Genomic DNA, 16,764 nt, shown 5'->3' with positions numbered 1-16,764 from the left:
AGAAAAAAAAAAAAGGAAAAAAAAAAAAAGAAAACCCTCACCTGCACTTGATTCTCTTGTCAACTTGCTGTTAACAATTTTTGCTTTAATATACGAATTACATTAATACCTCACATTACATATATAAAGCCAAATTACACTAACGTAGTTGTTTACAACCTCAAATCTTACTCCCAGTACACATTCCAATAAATTTATTCTGTAAAAACAATACATTTTTTTGTTTTTGATTTTTTTTTTTTACAGTAAACTTTTCAACTACAAACCTCGAATACGCGAAAGATGGTCCAAGGACAAGCATAACAGGATTGGTGAAACCCAAACTGACCAAATGAGCCCTCACAATATAAGCTGGCAGAAAAATAAATAAAATTCTCTATTATCACAATAGCAACAATAATGTACACGTAATAATGGTTTGTGGATGAGTATCAACTATTCTAACTCTAGCTCCAAAAGAAAACAATGGTTCATTTAAAAGTCAATGCTTTGTCTGGTTTCCCATAGGGCTACTGCTGATTCCAGCTTTAAAATGTAAAGTATCCACCCTTGAGTGATTAGCTCAAATTGTATTGGCATTGGGAAAAAATAAATCCTTGCCTTTATTTTGGAATAACACAAAAGGACTCACTAACTTCACATATAAAAACTGAGTTTGTGTACATAACAGTATGAGTTTTGAGAAGTATAAGCTGTTGACTAGCTATTTCTAATACGGAATAGATATTTTACAATATGGTTAAACTTTACACATGGCCTCAAAACTGAAGGACAATTTCAATTTTATCTTCAATATGCCAACGTTATGTGTTTAGGAACCGGTTCCTGGGTTCTGTCACAGAGAAGAAATCCCTTAAGCATTATGTGGAGTGGTCGTTTTAAGAAAATGCTAATTTATCTTTAACTGAGCCTCTGGTGATAGTGGAGTCAAGGCAGGAGAATGGTGAACACAGCCACCTTGATAAAAGGATCCTAGACATGTAGAAGTTTGTGCAAAAATCTTGATAATCCTTAGTGGTTAAGGGCAACTTCATGCAACCAAATAACATGAAATTAAATAACCTTAAAAAAGGCTAAAATGTCTTTTTTTCCCCCAAACACAACAGAGAGGAGTGTGAATAATGTACATACAAACTGGGGTTCTGTCAATGACAACAAGGAGTATGTGTTGGTTCATATCAAATCCAAGATTATTAGACAACCAAATGTATAACCTTCTTGTGGTTTCTCTTAATATGCAGCATTCGTTATGGTAGTTAGGTCTGTAAAAAAAAAAAAAGAAAGAAAACAAGCCTTTAGATGACTTAGGATATGAACAATAAAAGCGATCCATACCTATAAAGTATATAGCTGGGATTTTCTGAGATTTTAATCTGTACTGCAGTGGAAATAATACTTAGCAAGAATAGCCCGTGAGGCTTTGCTTCCTACTACCTGTCAGTTCGATAACCTGGAGGAAGCACTGGGGCATGTTTAGTGCCCCGCTAAAAAAAAAAAAAAAAAAAAAAGGGAACAACACACGTTGTCTACTGTTTGGCAGGGCCCAGAGTGGTGTGCACTCTATACAACTCAGGACAATGTGTATTGCTGGGGTAAAGTCCATGAAGAAATTGAGATAACCCATCTTTGTGAGGACTGTAGTGTTAGAAAGGTAATAAGCATTTGGAATGTATGCAAATTATCATGTATTATAACTTAATTACTTGGGACACGCGGCTGGAAGAAATAACGAGTGTTAACAAAATCAAGACGTATGAAGAGAAAGGAAGTCGAGATTTCTTTTAAAATTTAGATGGCACATCTGTGTGACAAAATATTTCCACTTCCTAAAAGAATGATGTTTCAATCTGGGTCCTAGTTTAAATTGTGTCAGGTTACATTTCCTCATAGGGAGGCTATTTTTGTTTTCTTCATCATTAACCCAAATACATTAACCCCCTCGTAATGCTCTCAAGGGATGAACGAAAGAGGGAACTCAGGCCCCACTATTTTTCCTAAAACACCTTGCTTCCATTCTTTTTCCTTCACTGAGTGAACAAACTTGCTTGTGAGCAAGGAGTGCGCTCACTCATGGGTATGTTCTCAAGTATACAGCCGAAATCTATGTGTTCGTTATACCGCGTATCAGTAAAGAGGAAAAGGTACTAACCCTCAAGATCCCAGACATTAGTTCCCTTGGCCTGCTCTGCTCCTACCAGAAGGAGACAGCCAACTTTAAGAAAATAGTAAAAGTCTACTTAAAATCTGTGAACTTGCAAAATACAGGGACTGGTGACTCCTAATTATTTATTGACAAAAATACTAGATACATTATACTTATAGCCTTTGGAGGATTTTCCTCCTTTGTGAAGGAGGAAGACACCCATTTTAAGCAATGAAAAATTGTTAACCGAAGACATTTATTTAACAGTGTCTTTTTTATTAATGTCAATGTGAAAAGCAATAAAATCTATGTTTACATTGGTAGAAAATTCATAGTAACAACTACTCAATCCACATTGAAAAACATTTTTGGAACAGATGGTCCCACAGCAGCATCAGAATAGAATTCATGCCCGAAACAAAGTAGCAGTGGTACCGGAATATAACCACAACTTTAAGGACCTGGGGAATTTTTTGGTCTTTAAACAAGGAGCTGTCAAATAAGTGCTTAAAAGCAAATTATGAATCCATGTTTAAAAATTTCTCATACCATAATCACTCTATTTGCATCTGTGCATCAAAAAAGTATCTTGCTAGAGCGCCTGGGTGGTGGCTCAGTGGGCTTAAGTGTCCAATTCTTGATTCCAGCTCAGTTCATGATCTCAGGGTCCTAGGATCAAGCCCCATGTCTGGCTCTGTGCTGGGCATGGAGCCTGCTTAAGATTCTCTCTCTCCCTCTCCCCATTACCCACCCCTCCCCACTTGTGCACGCTCACTCTCTCGCTCTCTCTCTCAAAAAAAAAAAAAAAAATCTTGCTAATCATAATGGTATACGTTCTGGGCATGGAGCTCGGGGTGTTGACTAGACAGGAAGTCTCCTCTGGGGAAGCAGCCGGAAGTGGTTCCTTATGTGCTGGCTGCCGTGCTCTGTGCCAAGCCACCCTCAGCAGACAATGGCTGACTACTCCAATCAGATTCTCTCTTGAGGCATCTGAATTCGAGGCACATTAAGAGGCTGCAGGGTGGAGGCAACGCTGAAGGACAGCCCAGACACAGCAGAAGTTAGGAGACAGAATAAGTCATAGGATCTTTCCCTGGAGCACCATTTTCACTTGAAAAAATGATGGCAGATAAACTATGGTTATTCAGACACTCTGTCAGAAATAAATGAAATGAGCCTATTACGTCAAGGAAGACAAGTGGCAGTATTTGTTGCCAACAATAACATTCAAACTTTCAAGTGAAACTTAGAATTCTGGAAAACTTACATCCTCCATGATCAAAATTTCCCAGTGAAGGTTTTTCTGACAAGATATACTTGATACTTAAAAACGTGATTGTGGGCGCCTGGGTAGCTTAGTCAGTTGAGCATCTGACTCTTGATTTCGGCTCAGGTCATGATCTCATGGGCTGTGAGTTCGAGCCCTGAGTAGGGCTCTGAGATGACAGTGTGGAGACCGCTTGGGAATCTCTCTCTCTCCCTCCCTCTCTGCCCCTCCCCAGTCCGTGCACACGCTCACTCTCTCTCTCAAAATTAATAAATATTAAAAAATGTGATTAAAAATACTTCATGATGAAATATTTGGAAGACCCAAATAATGCAGGAAACCAGCATTTTCCAAATGGGTAAAAGTCATTCAAAGTGCCAGACTGTCCAATGGATTTTAAACTAATAGAATACAGAAAAGTTCAGATTCCACACTGCAACTAACCTTTAAGAAACTACCACTTACAGAGCTGGTCTAATACCAAAGAATATTCGCAATGGTCTGGAGAAACTATTAAGATACTCACTCGTATCTCCACTTTCAACTACATGTCTGTGTGAGGCCACAGCTCCTTCATATACCTCAACTAAAACAACATATTGCAAGAGACTGAGTACAGAGACAGATGTAAGAGCCCTTTCTATTAAGCCAAACAAAGAAATTTTTAAAAATGTAAAACAACGTGGGGGGCACACTCGGTAGAGTGTGCAACTCTTGATCTCAGGGCCATGAGTTTGAGCCCCATGGGTATAGAGAGTACTAAAAATTAAATAAAAACTAAAAAAGAAAATGTAAAATGATGTCATTTTTCTCAAAACAAAACACTTTCTGAAACATGTTCTTTTTCATAAAAATGTGTTATTTATGTTAAATAATGAGTATTTTTTATAATGAATAAATTTTTTAAATTCACATTTTAAAATTTGTTTTTATTCCTGATTCAATAAATATCCATGGTTGTAACAAAAACTCTTGGGGCCCTCAATTGCTTCCAAGAGTATTAAGGGGGTCCTGAGACCAAAAAGTCTGGCGAACCCCTGGCTTTGAAGAAATGAGAGTAAATGGTGAGAGATGAAGCCGGAAAGATAAACTGGGGCCAGAGTGCGAAGGCCACTGCGTGCTGCAGTAAGGAGTCTGGATTCGATCTCGAGGGCAAGAGTAGCTGGCCCTCTGCTAAAGAAAGCGGGTCCAGAGCCCGAAGAAGAAAAGCATGGACATGGTGGTTATGGTGACCGTGGCAGGTGTCCTGCCAATATTTACTCTATCCTCTGCCCTTCCCTGCTACTCTGTGTGGCCTTGTGATTCGAGGACCTGACTCTAGCTCCAGCGGGGGGGGAAAGGGGGGGTAGAACCTGACTGGTCCAAGCCAGTTTCAATCTCTTTGTTATCTGTGGTTAGTTTGGGGATGGGCAACTTTCTGGCACTGCAATGAGTCCTGCTTCCTGGTCCTCATACCCTTGTGTGACCCCCTCCCCTGCTTCTGTCTTGCAAACTCTCTCTCTCTCTCTCTCTCTTGCTGATGAAGCTACCTGTCATGTAGGAGCTGCCCTATAGAGAGGCAAATGTGTCAGGGAACCTAGAGGGCCTCTGGCCAAAGTTAGTGAGGACCTAAGTCCTGCCAACAACTACTTGAGTGAACTTGGAAGGGGACCAACCCCCAACTGAGCCTCAAAAGGATTTGAGCGGCTGCTAATACCTTAATCGCAGCCTTGGAGAGACCCTGAGACGAGGGACTCAACAAATTGTGCCTGCCTGGAGTCCTCATCCAGGGGAAAATGCCAGACAACAAATGCTACTTGAAGCCCTAAGTTTTGAGGTAATTTGTTACGTGGGGATAAACAATACAGCAGCCCCGAGCCAATCAGTGCACGGTACCCGGGTCATGAAGATTAGTAACCTCTACGTCGTGCCCCACGAATCGACAAGGGACGCTCCACGTGAGCCCTTTTCTTTGTGCTTCTCCTGGCAGCAGTGAGGACGGAGCCTGAAGGGGGGGCCCCAGAACTCTGCGGGTTCCTAGTAAGAACCCTTACCAATATGTGTGACCTCAACACCCCCACGCCTCGAGACTATCAAGCCTTTTATCCTTCTGTCCTTAGGCTTATCTCCGTGACCACAGATGGGCTCCTGAGCATGTCACTTCCTAGACTCTCATCCGGTCAGGTTAGTACATGTTAGTCTATGACCTCATCTCTCTCTCCCTCTTTTTAATGTTTTTATTTACTTTTGAGAGACAGAGAGAGCAAGAGCATGAGTGAGGGAGGGGCAGAGAAAGCGGGACACAGGATCTGAAGGACACACGCGGGGCTCGAACCCATGAACCGTGAGATCGTGACCTGAGCCGAAGTCGGACGCTTCACCGACTGAGACACCCAGGCGCCCCTGTGACTTCGTCCCTTACACTCTCCTGCTTCTACCCAGGTTCTGCAGTCTCTTCCACTAGGCCCCTTGGACATCACAGCCACCAGCAAATCTCCATATTCCCCACAAGCGTTTCTCAGGTATTCTGCCCCCCAACTTGTTCACAAGAAAGGTTCTCCCTGGGGATCGTGCTGCTGCTTCTGTGACCTCTTTTCTCAGCCACAGCTCTTGGACTGCTGGCCCGGCGGTGGAGGCGGTGTTCACCCAACCCTCCTCACCTTGAACGTCCATGCTGTGAACCACCCCCTCTCCTGCCTGCAGTCACTTCCGGACCCCTGGGGTCACTCCCTACAGATTTCAGCTCTGCCTCACCATCATTCGATATTATAATCACTGGGGATGTCTCTCCATGTAGACGGTCTTTCCAAAACTCTGACCCCTCAGTTCCTCGGCTCTCCCCTCCAGAGAGCTCATTCTCCGCCCTACCTCACTCACCCCCATGGCTATTTCTCAGGCAGGCGGTTCTCAACCACTGGGAGTGCAGCAGTCCCCCCCCACCCCCACCCCCCCCCCGCCCCTGATGGGTGGTTTTGCCTTCTTTGGTCAAGTGTGGTCAGGAAGCAGTAGCCTTCACTTTATCTCATCCTTCATCGAGCAGGGAGGGTGAGTGCCGCCCAGGAAGATATTTTGAGGGGGATCACGTTCACTTAACTTTTATTGCAGTATATTGTTACAACTGTTCTATTTTATTCTGAGTTACCGTTATTAACCTCTCACTATGCCTAACTGATACGTTAAGCTGTATCTTAGGTGCGCGCGTGTAGGAAAAAACAGCATACGCCGGGTTCGTGTCATCCACAGTTTCAGGCATCCATGGGGGGTCTTGGAATATGTCTCCTGCGGATAAGGGGGGACACTGTATCTGCAAATATGGTTTGAAGTCACCGTTCTGGGGGGCAAAATTATGGAAGCATTTTAGGTTGTCAGAAGAACTTGGGGCTTCTTTGGCCTCTTACAGGCAGGAGTCAAGGGGACTGTGTTGTGAACGGTGCTCACAGGATGAACTGTCCGTGCAAACACCAGCACCAGCTGCCTGTTAGCGGCAACCACTGGTGTCTCCAGCTCTCTTTGTAGCTGGACTCCACCTCTTCCAAGTGCCTACTCGGTCCCATTTCCTGCCTCTCGAAATTCCAACACTTCTTCCCGTTACCTCTCTCAGATGCTGACCTTGCTTCCTAAGAAAACGGACGCGGTCAGGTGAGGACTCTTCTGAGCTCTCACCCCTAGTGCCCGCTTACCTGCCTCCCCCCTGCAGTGGGGGAAGCAGGGCAGCCCCCCCCGCACGTGCACTAGGTCCTGTGCCTTGTCTTCCGAGGAGCACTGCTTGCGCAGCTCTTTCCTACGTGATCATTGTGCGATCATTCCTCATTTGACTCATTCTTACCAGAACGTGTGCTGTAAATTCTCCCATCGAGAAAAAAAAACCCTTTTTGCTTTTCTATCTTGGACTGTGACTATTACATATTTGAAAAGAAGTTTAAGATCAGTCTGCTGGCCCCACGAGACATCAGCACTCATTATAAAGCTGCTATCACTATGAAAAGCATGGTACTGACCAAAGGAACTGAACAGAGAACCCAGACAGAGAGCCATGCCTATGTGACAGAGGACACTGAGACCAGAGAGGAAAGGAGGGACAGCTTCATACATGGTATGGTTCAAATGGTGACGCTGTGGGAAAAAGGCAACAGGACCCTACCTCGTACTGTGCCCAAATCAATTCCAGATGGACTAAACAGCAGCATGTGAAAAATAAAACTTTATGATTTAAAAAAGGAAATACAGGAGCATACCTTTCTGATCTTGGGAAAGGGACAGGCTTCGTAAACAAGAGAAAAATGCTAACCACAAAAAGAGAAGTTTGAGACATTTGACTACAACAGAGAAAGTCTGTTCACCTAAAGGTATATAAGAAATCAGACAAGCCACAGATGTGGAGAAGGCACCTACAATGCACATGACCAACCCCATTAGTTAGAGTCCAGAATATGTGAAGGAGCGAGTCCTACCAATCAGTAACGCAAAAAATCCCACAGGAAATTGGGCAAAAATGCAAAATCCAGCACCGCATGGCAGAAGAAACATGGGTGGTAGGTAAATCTGAAAAGAAACTCAACCTCACTACTAGTCAAAGAACTGCGTGGAGACTATCATTTATACTCACTGTACGAGCAAAACTTTCAAGTTTGACAGTGACACGTTCATCACAGGAACTTGTGCATTGAAGGTGGGTGCGTAAACCGGTCCAAACACTTAAGAACGTAACTTGGCATTATCTTGTAGAGTTAAAGACCGGAACTCACGAGCTGCCATGTCCAGTTTGGGTTTATATACCCTCAGGGACCTCTTGCCTAAGTGCGCCAGGAGGCAAGCAGGAGGCTGAGCCCAGCAACACATGAAAGTCACAAAACTGAGTATTATGCTGCCGTGAAAGATGAATAAACCTTTCTATACATGACCACGTGAAGGACTCTTGGAAGCATGGTAGTAGGTAAATGTTACCATTTTTCTTAAGAATCTCAAATGATTGGCAGTATGGCGCAGGGATTAAGAGCATGGACTCTTGACTCAGTCTATTTGGCTCTGAATGCCAGCACTGCCATCCATCAGCGGCATGATGGGGAAACTGCTTAACTTCTCTGTACCTGATTTCCACATATGTAAAATAGTGATAATAAAAGCATCTGTCTCAAAGGGAAAAAAAATTTCAAAAATGAGAGAAACTAAGGAATATATTATTTAAATATATACCTATATGTTAGATAGGAGTTAAAATTCTGAAAATGAAAGGAAATAATAAATACAACACGAGTGGTTATCTCTGGGTATGAAGAAGATGGAAGATGGGGCAAGGGAAGAATATGTAATTAGATATAAGTTATGATTCTGTTTTAGTTTTGGGGTTGAGTGGGAGGGTCACTGGTATTCATTGGAATACTATGTTTATTACTTTACATATATTACCTATATATTCTTTTGTATAAAACAAAAATATTATTAAAAATGGGTTAAAAATAAAAGGATCTGACGTTTAACAGAGTGGGTATGAAGGGAAGATAACTCAACAAAATAAAGGCCATCTATGAAAAACCCACAGCTAACATCATACTCACTGGTGCAAAACTGAGAGCTTTCCTCCTAAGATCAGGAATAAGTCAAGGATGTCCATTCTTGCCATTTTTATTTAACATACTAGTGACGTCCTAGCCATAGCAAGAAAAAAAAAACCCAAACACATCCAAATTGAAGTAAATCTGTCATTATATGCAGATGACATGATATAACAGATAGAAAACCCTAAAGACTCCACCAAGAAACTATTAGAATAAATGAATTCAGTAAAGTTGTAAGATACAAGTTGAACAGAGAAATTTGTTGTTTCTACATAGTAATAACAAAATAGCAGAAAGAGAGATTAAGGAAATAATTCCATTTATAGTTGCACCAGAAAGAATAAGACCTAGAAATAAACTTAACCACAGAGGTGATAGACCTAGACTCTGAAGATAATAAAACACCGATGAAAAAAACTGAAGAAGACACAAACAAATGGGAAGATATCCCATGCTCACTGACTAGAAGAACAAATACTGTCAAAATGTCCACACTACCCAGGCAGGGGTGCCTGGGTAGCTCAGTCGGTTGGGCATCCAACCTCAGCCCAGGTCATGATCCTGCGCTTTGTGGGTTCTAGCTCCGCGTCGGGCTCTGTGCTGACAGCTCGGCGCCTGGAAGCCTGCTTCGGATTCTGTGTCTCCCTCTCGCTCTGCCCCTCCCCTGCTTGTGCTGTCTCTCTGTCTCCCCAAAATAAACATTAAAAAAAAATTTTTTTTAAATGTCCACACTACCCAGAGCAATCCACAGATTCAATGCAATCCCTACTCAAATACCAAAGCATTTTTTTAGAGAACTAGAACAAATAAATACTAAAATTTGTATGGAACCACAAAAGACCCCAAACAGCCAAAGCAATCTTAAGAAAGAACAAAGCTGGAGGCACCACAATCCCAGACTTCCAAGATATACTACAAAGCTACGTTAATCAAAGTGTATGGTACCAGCACAAAACCAGATACGTATATCAATGGAACAGAACAGATAGCCCAGAAATAAACCCATAGTTATGTGGTCAATTAATCTTTGACAAAGGAGGCAAGAATATACAATAGGGAAAAGACAGTCTCAATAAAGGTTGCTGGGAAAACTGAACATCTACCTTCAAAAGAATGAAACTGGACCACTTTCTTAGAGCATACACAAAAATAAACCCAAAGGCGATTAAAGACCTAAATGTGAGACAGGAAGCCATGAAACTCCTAAAGGAAAACACAGGCAGTCACCTCTTGGACATCAGGTGTAGCAACATTTTTCTAGATGTGTCTCCTCAGGCAAAGGAAACAAAAGGAAAAATAAACTATTGAGACTAGACCAAAATAAAAAGCTTTTGTTCAACAAAATGAAAAGGCAACCTACGGAATGGGAGAAGATATCTGCAAACGATACATCTGATAAGGGGTTAATATCATAGATATCTATATAGCTCATATATAATTATCTATCTATCTATCTTTCTATCTCATACAACTCGAAACCAAAAAAATAGCTCCTATTAAAAAATGGACAGAGGACCTGAATAGACATTTTTCCAAAGAAGACATCCAGCCAGATGGATAACAGACACATGAAAAAAGGTTCAACATCACTAGTCATCAGAGAAATGCAAGCAAACCAAAATGAGATCACATGACACTAGTTACAATGACTAATATCAAAAGAACAAGAACAGGAAGTGTTGGTGTGGTTGTGGAGAAAAAGGAACCTTTGCGCACTGTTGGTGGGAATGTAAATCGGTGCAGCCACTGTGGAAAACAGTATGGAGGTTCCTCAAAAAATTAAAAGTAGAAAAACTGTATGATGCAATAATTCCACTAGCAAAGAAAATGAAACCACTAATTCAAAAAGACATATGCACTCTTGTCTATATTGCAGCATTATTTATAACAGCCAAGTTATGGAAGCAAACCAAGTGTCTACCGACAGATGGATGGACACAGGTGGTGTATATATACAATGGGGTATTACGCAGCCATAAAAAGAGATTTTGCCATTTGCGACAATGTGGATGGAACTAGGATGTATTGTACTAAGTGCAATAAGTCAAAGAAAGACAAATATCGTGATTTCACTTACATGTGGAATCTAAAAAACAGAACCAGACCCATAAGTACAGAGAACAAACTGAAGGTTGCCAGGGAGGAGGGTCAGGGGAGGGGCAAAATGAGTGAAGGGGAGTGGGAGATACAGGCCTCCAGTTATGGAGTGAGTCATGGGACACGGTACAGGACAGGGAACAGTCAATGACACTGTGACAGCACTGTGTGGTGAGCACAGCATAAGGCAGCCTTGTCAAATCACTACGTTGTGCACCTGAAACGAGTGTAATATTGTGTGTCAACTGCACTTCAATTTAAACGAACGAATGAAAAAATGAATGGATCTCAGGCTCTTGTTCTACATTCAGGCTCTTACCAGCTATGTGACCCTGGGCCAATCTTTCCAGCCTCAGTTTCCCCAGGTACACAACGGATAAGACCTCCACCTACATCCTGGGATTTGTGTGGGGATTAAATGAGACAATGCATAGATAGCATTTAGCACAATCTGTGGCACAGAGTAAACTGTGAGCCATTACGACTCTGACTCTGCTGCTGTCGCTACTGCTAATGGCAAGTGTTTCCAGAAGTGCTTTCAAGATGTTCGAGTAGAAATGGGTTTCATAAATGGTTAGAAAAACGGATCTACAATGCAGGAGGTACAGTGGGACGTCATCAGTAATATATCGAAAACAGCTGAAACCACGAGAGTGGAGAAGATGGACGCGGGGAAGCTTTCAGAAGAGTAGCGTGCCAAGGAAGGAGCTCTGCAGAGGGACTGAGAAGAGCTGTTGTGGAAGCAGTAGGTGGCCTGGAAGCAAAGTCCGGAGGAGAAAGGGGTAACGGCACTAAATGCTGCAGAGGTAAGATAAAGACTAAAAAAGACCCTGGACCTGGCAGGGAGAGGATCGGCATGGACCTCTACAAGGGCAGTCGCACTGAAACGGTGAAGAAGCACCTTGAGTGTAATGGAGTAAGGCGGGTGTGTGCAGGTGAGGAAGTGGATGCTGGGAGGAAGGAGAACTCCTTTAGGAAGTTCAGAGATGAAGAGAAAAGTGAAAAGAACAGGGTATGTGGGGAAAGGGAGGTATGTTTGAGGTTAAGGGAGGCCTGATACTGTTTCTAGGCAGGAGAAAGAAGAGAAAGGTACAGGATGACTGGGTTGGCCTTGGAGGAAGGACGAGGAGACGACACTCTGGAGCCTGGTAACAGAAAGGTGCAGATTAATGCCTCTCAGACTTTAATGTGCATATAAATGACCTGGGGAATTGGTTAAAACAGATTCTGACTCAGAAGGCCTGGGCGTGGGCCTGGGCTTCTGCATTTCTAACAAGCTGCCGGGTGCTGTTGATGCGATCTGTCCATAGATCGCAGTCTGAGTGGTACAGGGGTAAGCCATCTTTACCTCTGTCACAGGAAGGGCAGCCAGAAGTGAGTTTGGTCACGGGAGAGACAAGTTGTGGGGGGTTTGCTGTATGCATACTGAAGCCACCTGGGGTGGGGACGGCAAGTGGGATAAAAAGAAAATCAAGAGTCAGGTACTCAGGCCCTCGGTGACTGTTAGGGATGGTTCCCAGGAGGGCTGCTGGCAAAGGTGATGACAGAGGACTCGCTACTGAAGAGGTGAAAAGAAGAAAGATCCTCAGAGGCAGGAGTAAAGCTGAGTGGCTAAGAGGGATAAGGGAGCCGTTAGAATCGTAACCGGGGAGTAATTTTGGAAAACTGGATGAAGGAGGACTTGAGAGGTAAACAGTACTGACAAGAATAGTCGAGAACTCGGCTGAAACCAGAATCTAACAGAAGAACAATCAGAATGTATTTTGTGGATTATTGTTTCAAAGTGATTTGCCGCTGTCCAATTAGTCTTGAAAGAGAAAAGACTAACGGAAGAGGACCAGGGGCAAAATGTGCCTTTGCTAATAACACTTTTACGAAGGCGGACTTGCCCGCCACCTAACAGGTTAACGGAAATTAGGACGGAAGACACGCAGACGGCCAACAGTCCCGTGAAGAGATGCTCAGCACCACTCATCGTCAGGGAAATGCCAATCAGAACCACAACGAGCAACCACCTCACACCTGTCCGAAGCGGCCAGAATCAAAAAGGTAAGAAGTAACCAGTGTTGCAAGATGTGGAAAAAAGGGAACCCTCGTGCACGGTTGGTGGGAAGGTAAACTGGTGCAGCCGCTCTGAAAAACAGTATGGAGGTTCTTCAAAAAGTCAGGTTTACCAGTAATTCCACTTCTGGGTATTTATCCGAAGAAAATGAAAGCAGCACTTTAAAGAGAAACATGCAACCTTATGTTAACTGAAGCATTACTGACAATAGCCAAGATATGGAAACAACCCAAGTGTCCACTGACAGATGAACGGACAAAGATATGGTGTGTACGTGGACACACACACACACACACACACACACACACACACACACACGAATATTATGCAGGCATAGAAAAGAATGAAAGCTTGCCACCGGTGACATCATGGATGGACCTAGAGTATATTACGCTAAGTGAGATACGCCAGAAAGAGAAAGACAAATGCCATATGATGTCACTTACGTGGAATCTAAAAAAACAAAACAAACGAACAAACATAACAAAACAGAGTCCCAGATACAGGAGGCACACTTTGTCTACCACCAGGCGGAGGGGCTGAGGAGTGGGTGAAACGGGTGACACAGGAGAAGGGGACTAAGATGTACAAACTCCCAGTTGTAACACAAGTAAGTCACGAGGATATAAAGTACAGCACAGGGAAGAGAGTCAGGAATATGGTAGCAACTTTGTCTGATGACAGACAGTACCCAGGCCCATCACAGCGAACACTCAGTAATGCCTACACATGTGGACTCACTGTTGTGCACCTGGAACGAACACAATATTCTATGGCAACTACACTTTAAAAAAGAGTTAACAAAAATTCAAAGTGGACAAGTCTTCCCCTTCGGTACTTTAAATACCAATGTTCACGTGTTGTTTGAATCCTTAAATACTTAAAGCCCTGTGGGTATATTAAAGTACAAACAAACTGCTTTTAGGAAAGAAACAGCGGCATGAAATCTCCTATTTTGGACATGCCATTCATCTTATAATAAAATAAATCTAACTGTAAAATTCTGAGATGGCATTTCATAATTTCAGTATTTCACATCTTACTTTTTAAAAGACTCCCAGTTGGGACACCTGGGTGGCTCAGTCGGTTAAGTGCCTGGCTCTTGATTTTGGCTCAGGTCATGATCTCACAGTCATGAGATCAAGCCCCAGGTCGGGCTCTGCGCTGACAGTGGCAGAACCTGCTTGGGATTCTCTCTCTGCCCCTCCCCTGCTTGTGCACAACTGTTCTCTCTCTCTCCCCCAAAGTAAGTCAATAAACACTAAAAAGAAAAGAAAAGACTCAAGCTGCTCAAGTTAGTTTAAAAAAGAATGAACTGTTCACAGAGTTCCACACTGACAGGCAGGTGCACTTCCCACCTGGCTCTCTTTTGTTCTCAGACTCTATGCAGCTAATCATTCATCCAGGAGCTGCGTGCACATCCACGTATCAGGCTGAGAATCTTTCTCCATCTACTAGGACAGTGTTTACCAGTGACTGTGAAGCACTGCTGATCTCTAGCATCTTCTAGGTTAGAAGGGCAGGGAGGTTACACGCCGTCCTTACCCCTTCACTGGTTTTCTGCAAGTCTGAAGTTGTGTTTCTTGTGTCGTTGCCGGCGTCTCCACCCTCGGAGCTGCTTTTGTTCTCCTCTTCTTTGCAGTCCTTGTCATCTTCGTCTCCTGGAGACTTCCGGGACTGTTTAGAAGATTTCTAAACGTTTGGACAAGTTAGAAGTTAGAGTCAAAGGGACAAATCCTGACGCACAAGGGCAAGTAAGAGCTGCCGAAGTGGCTGACCCACGGCCAGTCTTTGTGGCCCCGCCACCGGATATACGAGTGCAACCAGGCGGCGTGCCGAGGCTGGGCGAGGTGGCCCGGGGGGAATCGTTTCGCCTCGCTGGGCCTCAGGGTAACAAGCTGGAGAAGGAAGTAGAGGTGAACTACATGACCTGTTAGTCCTTTCCAGCGGTGCCATGTTAAAAGCAGTACATAAAGGTTCGTGTACCCAGGACACTATTCGTGAATAAACAGTAGCTGGATGGACACCACCTTAGGAGCTAAGAGTGAGAAGGCACCATAAGGCCGTCCTGTCCTTCCTCGTTGTTTTACAGTAGAAACTCAGGTCCACAGAGTGAGGTGGACTATCTCACATGATATAGGACTATTCATGTTAAGAAATCTGCTGAAGCTGTTTGGTTGACAGGATCCACGTAATATAAACTACTTTACTCTTTTAAACTGCAGACAGTTATTTAAGAACCCAAGGGAACTAGCCCCCCCACCCCCGCTTTTTTATCACCATGCATTTGAAATCAAGATGAGCTTAAGGAAAACGAAAATACAATTATAGTTTATAGCCAAAGCTGCTTTGCAGAATAGCATTAAAAGGATCAAAAGCTGGCCCCACTGTGCATCTTTAAGAAAGTAAAATGTAGCATTTCACTAACATGTCCTTTTTGAGGACTTTTAAGAGTCTTTAAGCACCTGGCAAATAAGAGCTGAGGCAAAACCGGTTTGGCCAAGTCACCTTTGGTCTTCCAGAAATGGATTAGCAAATTGGAGATTCCTTAGACAATCAATATTTTAAATACAACTCCCAAAGAGAAAGTATCTCCTAGCTCTGTGATAGAGCACATAATTACATTGCTTCTGTTTTACTTAACTGAAACTACCAACTAAGCCCGAAATGTCAGCTTAAAATGAGGTCATCTTTACTTTTCACACGAAGGAAAAGCAGAGATTTAATAATCCAAACATGGAGTGTCTACCGTTAAAGCTAAGATCAAGTAGGACAACATAAAAAGCAGAATATTTTTTGTTTTCCTAGTAAATACAGTATAACTATCGAAATAGAGTAACTCAAATAATAATTCTCAAATAATAATCTCTGACCTACAGTTCTTAGAGGTAATCATTCACAACTCCCTAAAATTTCTAATGCTTACAAAGGATACTTATGAGTAACCCCACGAGTGAATTTATACGCCTTATAATTTGGCATTACACAGACCAGAATCAGGCCTTTCTTCAAGTTTTGCTGTCGAGCCACAGTCAGCATTCTAACAAACCTGGCCCCCAGGCTGTATTTGGTAACCCTGAAAAGCTCTTACTGTGCTGCAAATTCAGATCAGGGCAATTCCTGTAATTGTGGGGAGGGACCCTTCATCTGTTTCATCACTGTGCTCCTGAATTGGTTGTGTCCAACTGTTGCCACCTTTGGTTTTTTAACTTAAGATTACTGGTAGTTTAGCACCATCATCAGTTTACTCTGCTGTGAGGCTCTCTGATTTGCCCTACTTTATGCAGTAATGTGCATGCAAAATATTTTGACCTATAATTTTCCAGGATCTGTGATGGCTCATATATGAATCATCCATATACTTACTGTCAAAGAGATACACATAAATCTTCAATTATGTTCAAATCTGCTTTTCACTGTGAACCACTGCTTTTCAGTGGCAAAGGAAGATTATTCAACTTTAAGAAACAGGGGCAAGAAAAGATCACCATATTCGGAAAAAAGGAAACATTTGGGAAGTCAAGGACAACAAGGAGGTTACGTCAGGTAAGCGCTTCTCTAAATGTGGTTCCCAGATCAGAGCCATCAGCCTTACCTAAAACTTTAATTCTCAGACCCCACACCCAAGACCTACTGAAACAGAAATTCAGGGGGTGAGGCT

General features: G+C 42.9%; 1 protein-coding gene across 1 annotated transcript in view; it reads right to left on the bottom strand.

Annotated features, from left to right (window-relative positions):
- Positions 1 to 59: 59 nt before the first annotated feature.
- HDGFL3 (HDGF like 3) overlaps positions 60 to 16,764 on the bottom strand; it is a 74,264-nt gene continuing 57,559 nt past the window's right edge. The window contains exons 6-7 of the mRNA XM_040493397.1: positions 14,649 to 14,795; positions 60 to 1,262 (exon numbers count right to left, since the gene is read on the bottom strand). Coding sequence (XP_040349331.1) covers positions 1,257 to 1,262; positions 14,649 to 14,795 — 153 coding nt within the window. The 3' untranslated portion in view covers positions 60 to 1,256. The remainder of the gene's footprint in view (positions 1,263 to 14,648; positions 14,796 to 16,764) is intronic.

This window comes from Herpailurus yagouaroundi, unplaced genomic scaffold (assembly GCF_014898765.1).
Source record: "Herpailurus yagouaroundi ecotype Mexico unplaced genomic scaffold, PumYag 185, whole genome shotgun sequence".
Taxonomy (NCBI): Eukaryota; Metazoa; Chordata; class Mammalia; order Carnivora; family Felidae; genus Herpailurus; species Herpailurus yagouaroundi.
This window is presented reverse-complemented; position numbering and strand designations above follow the sequence as displayed.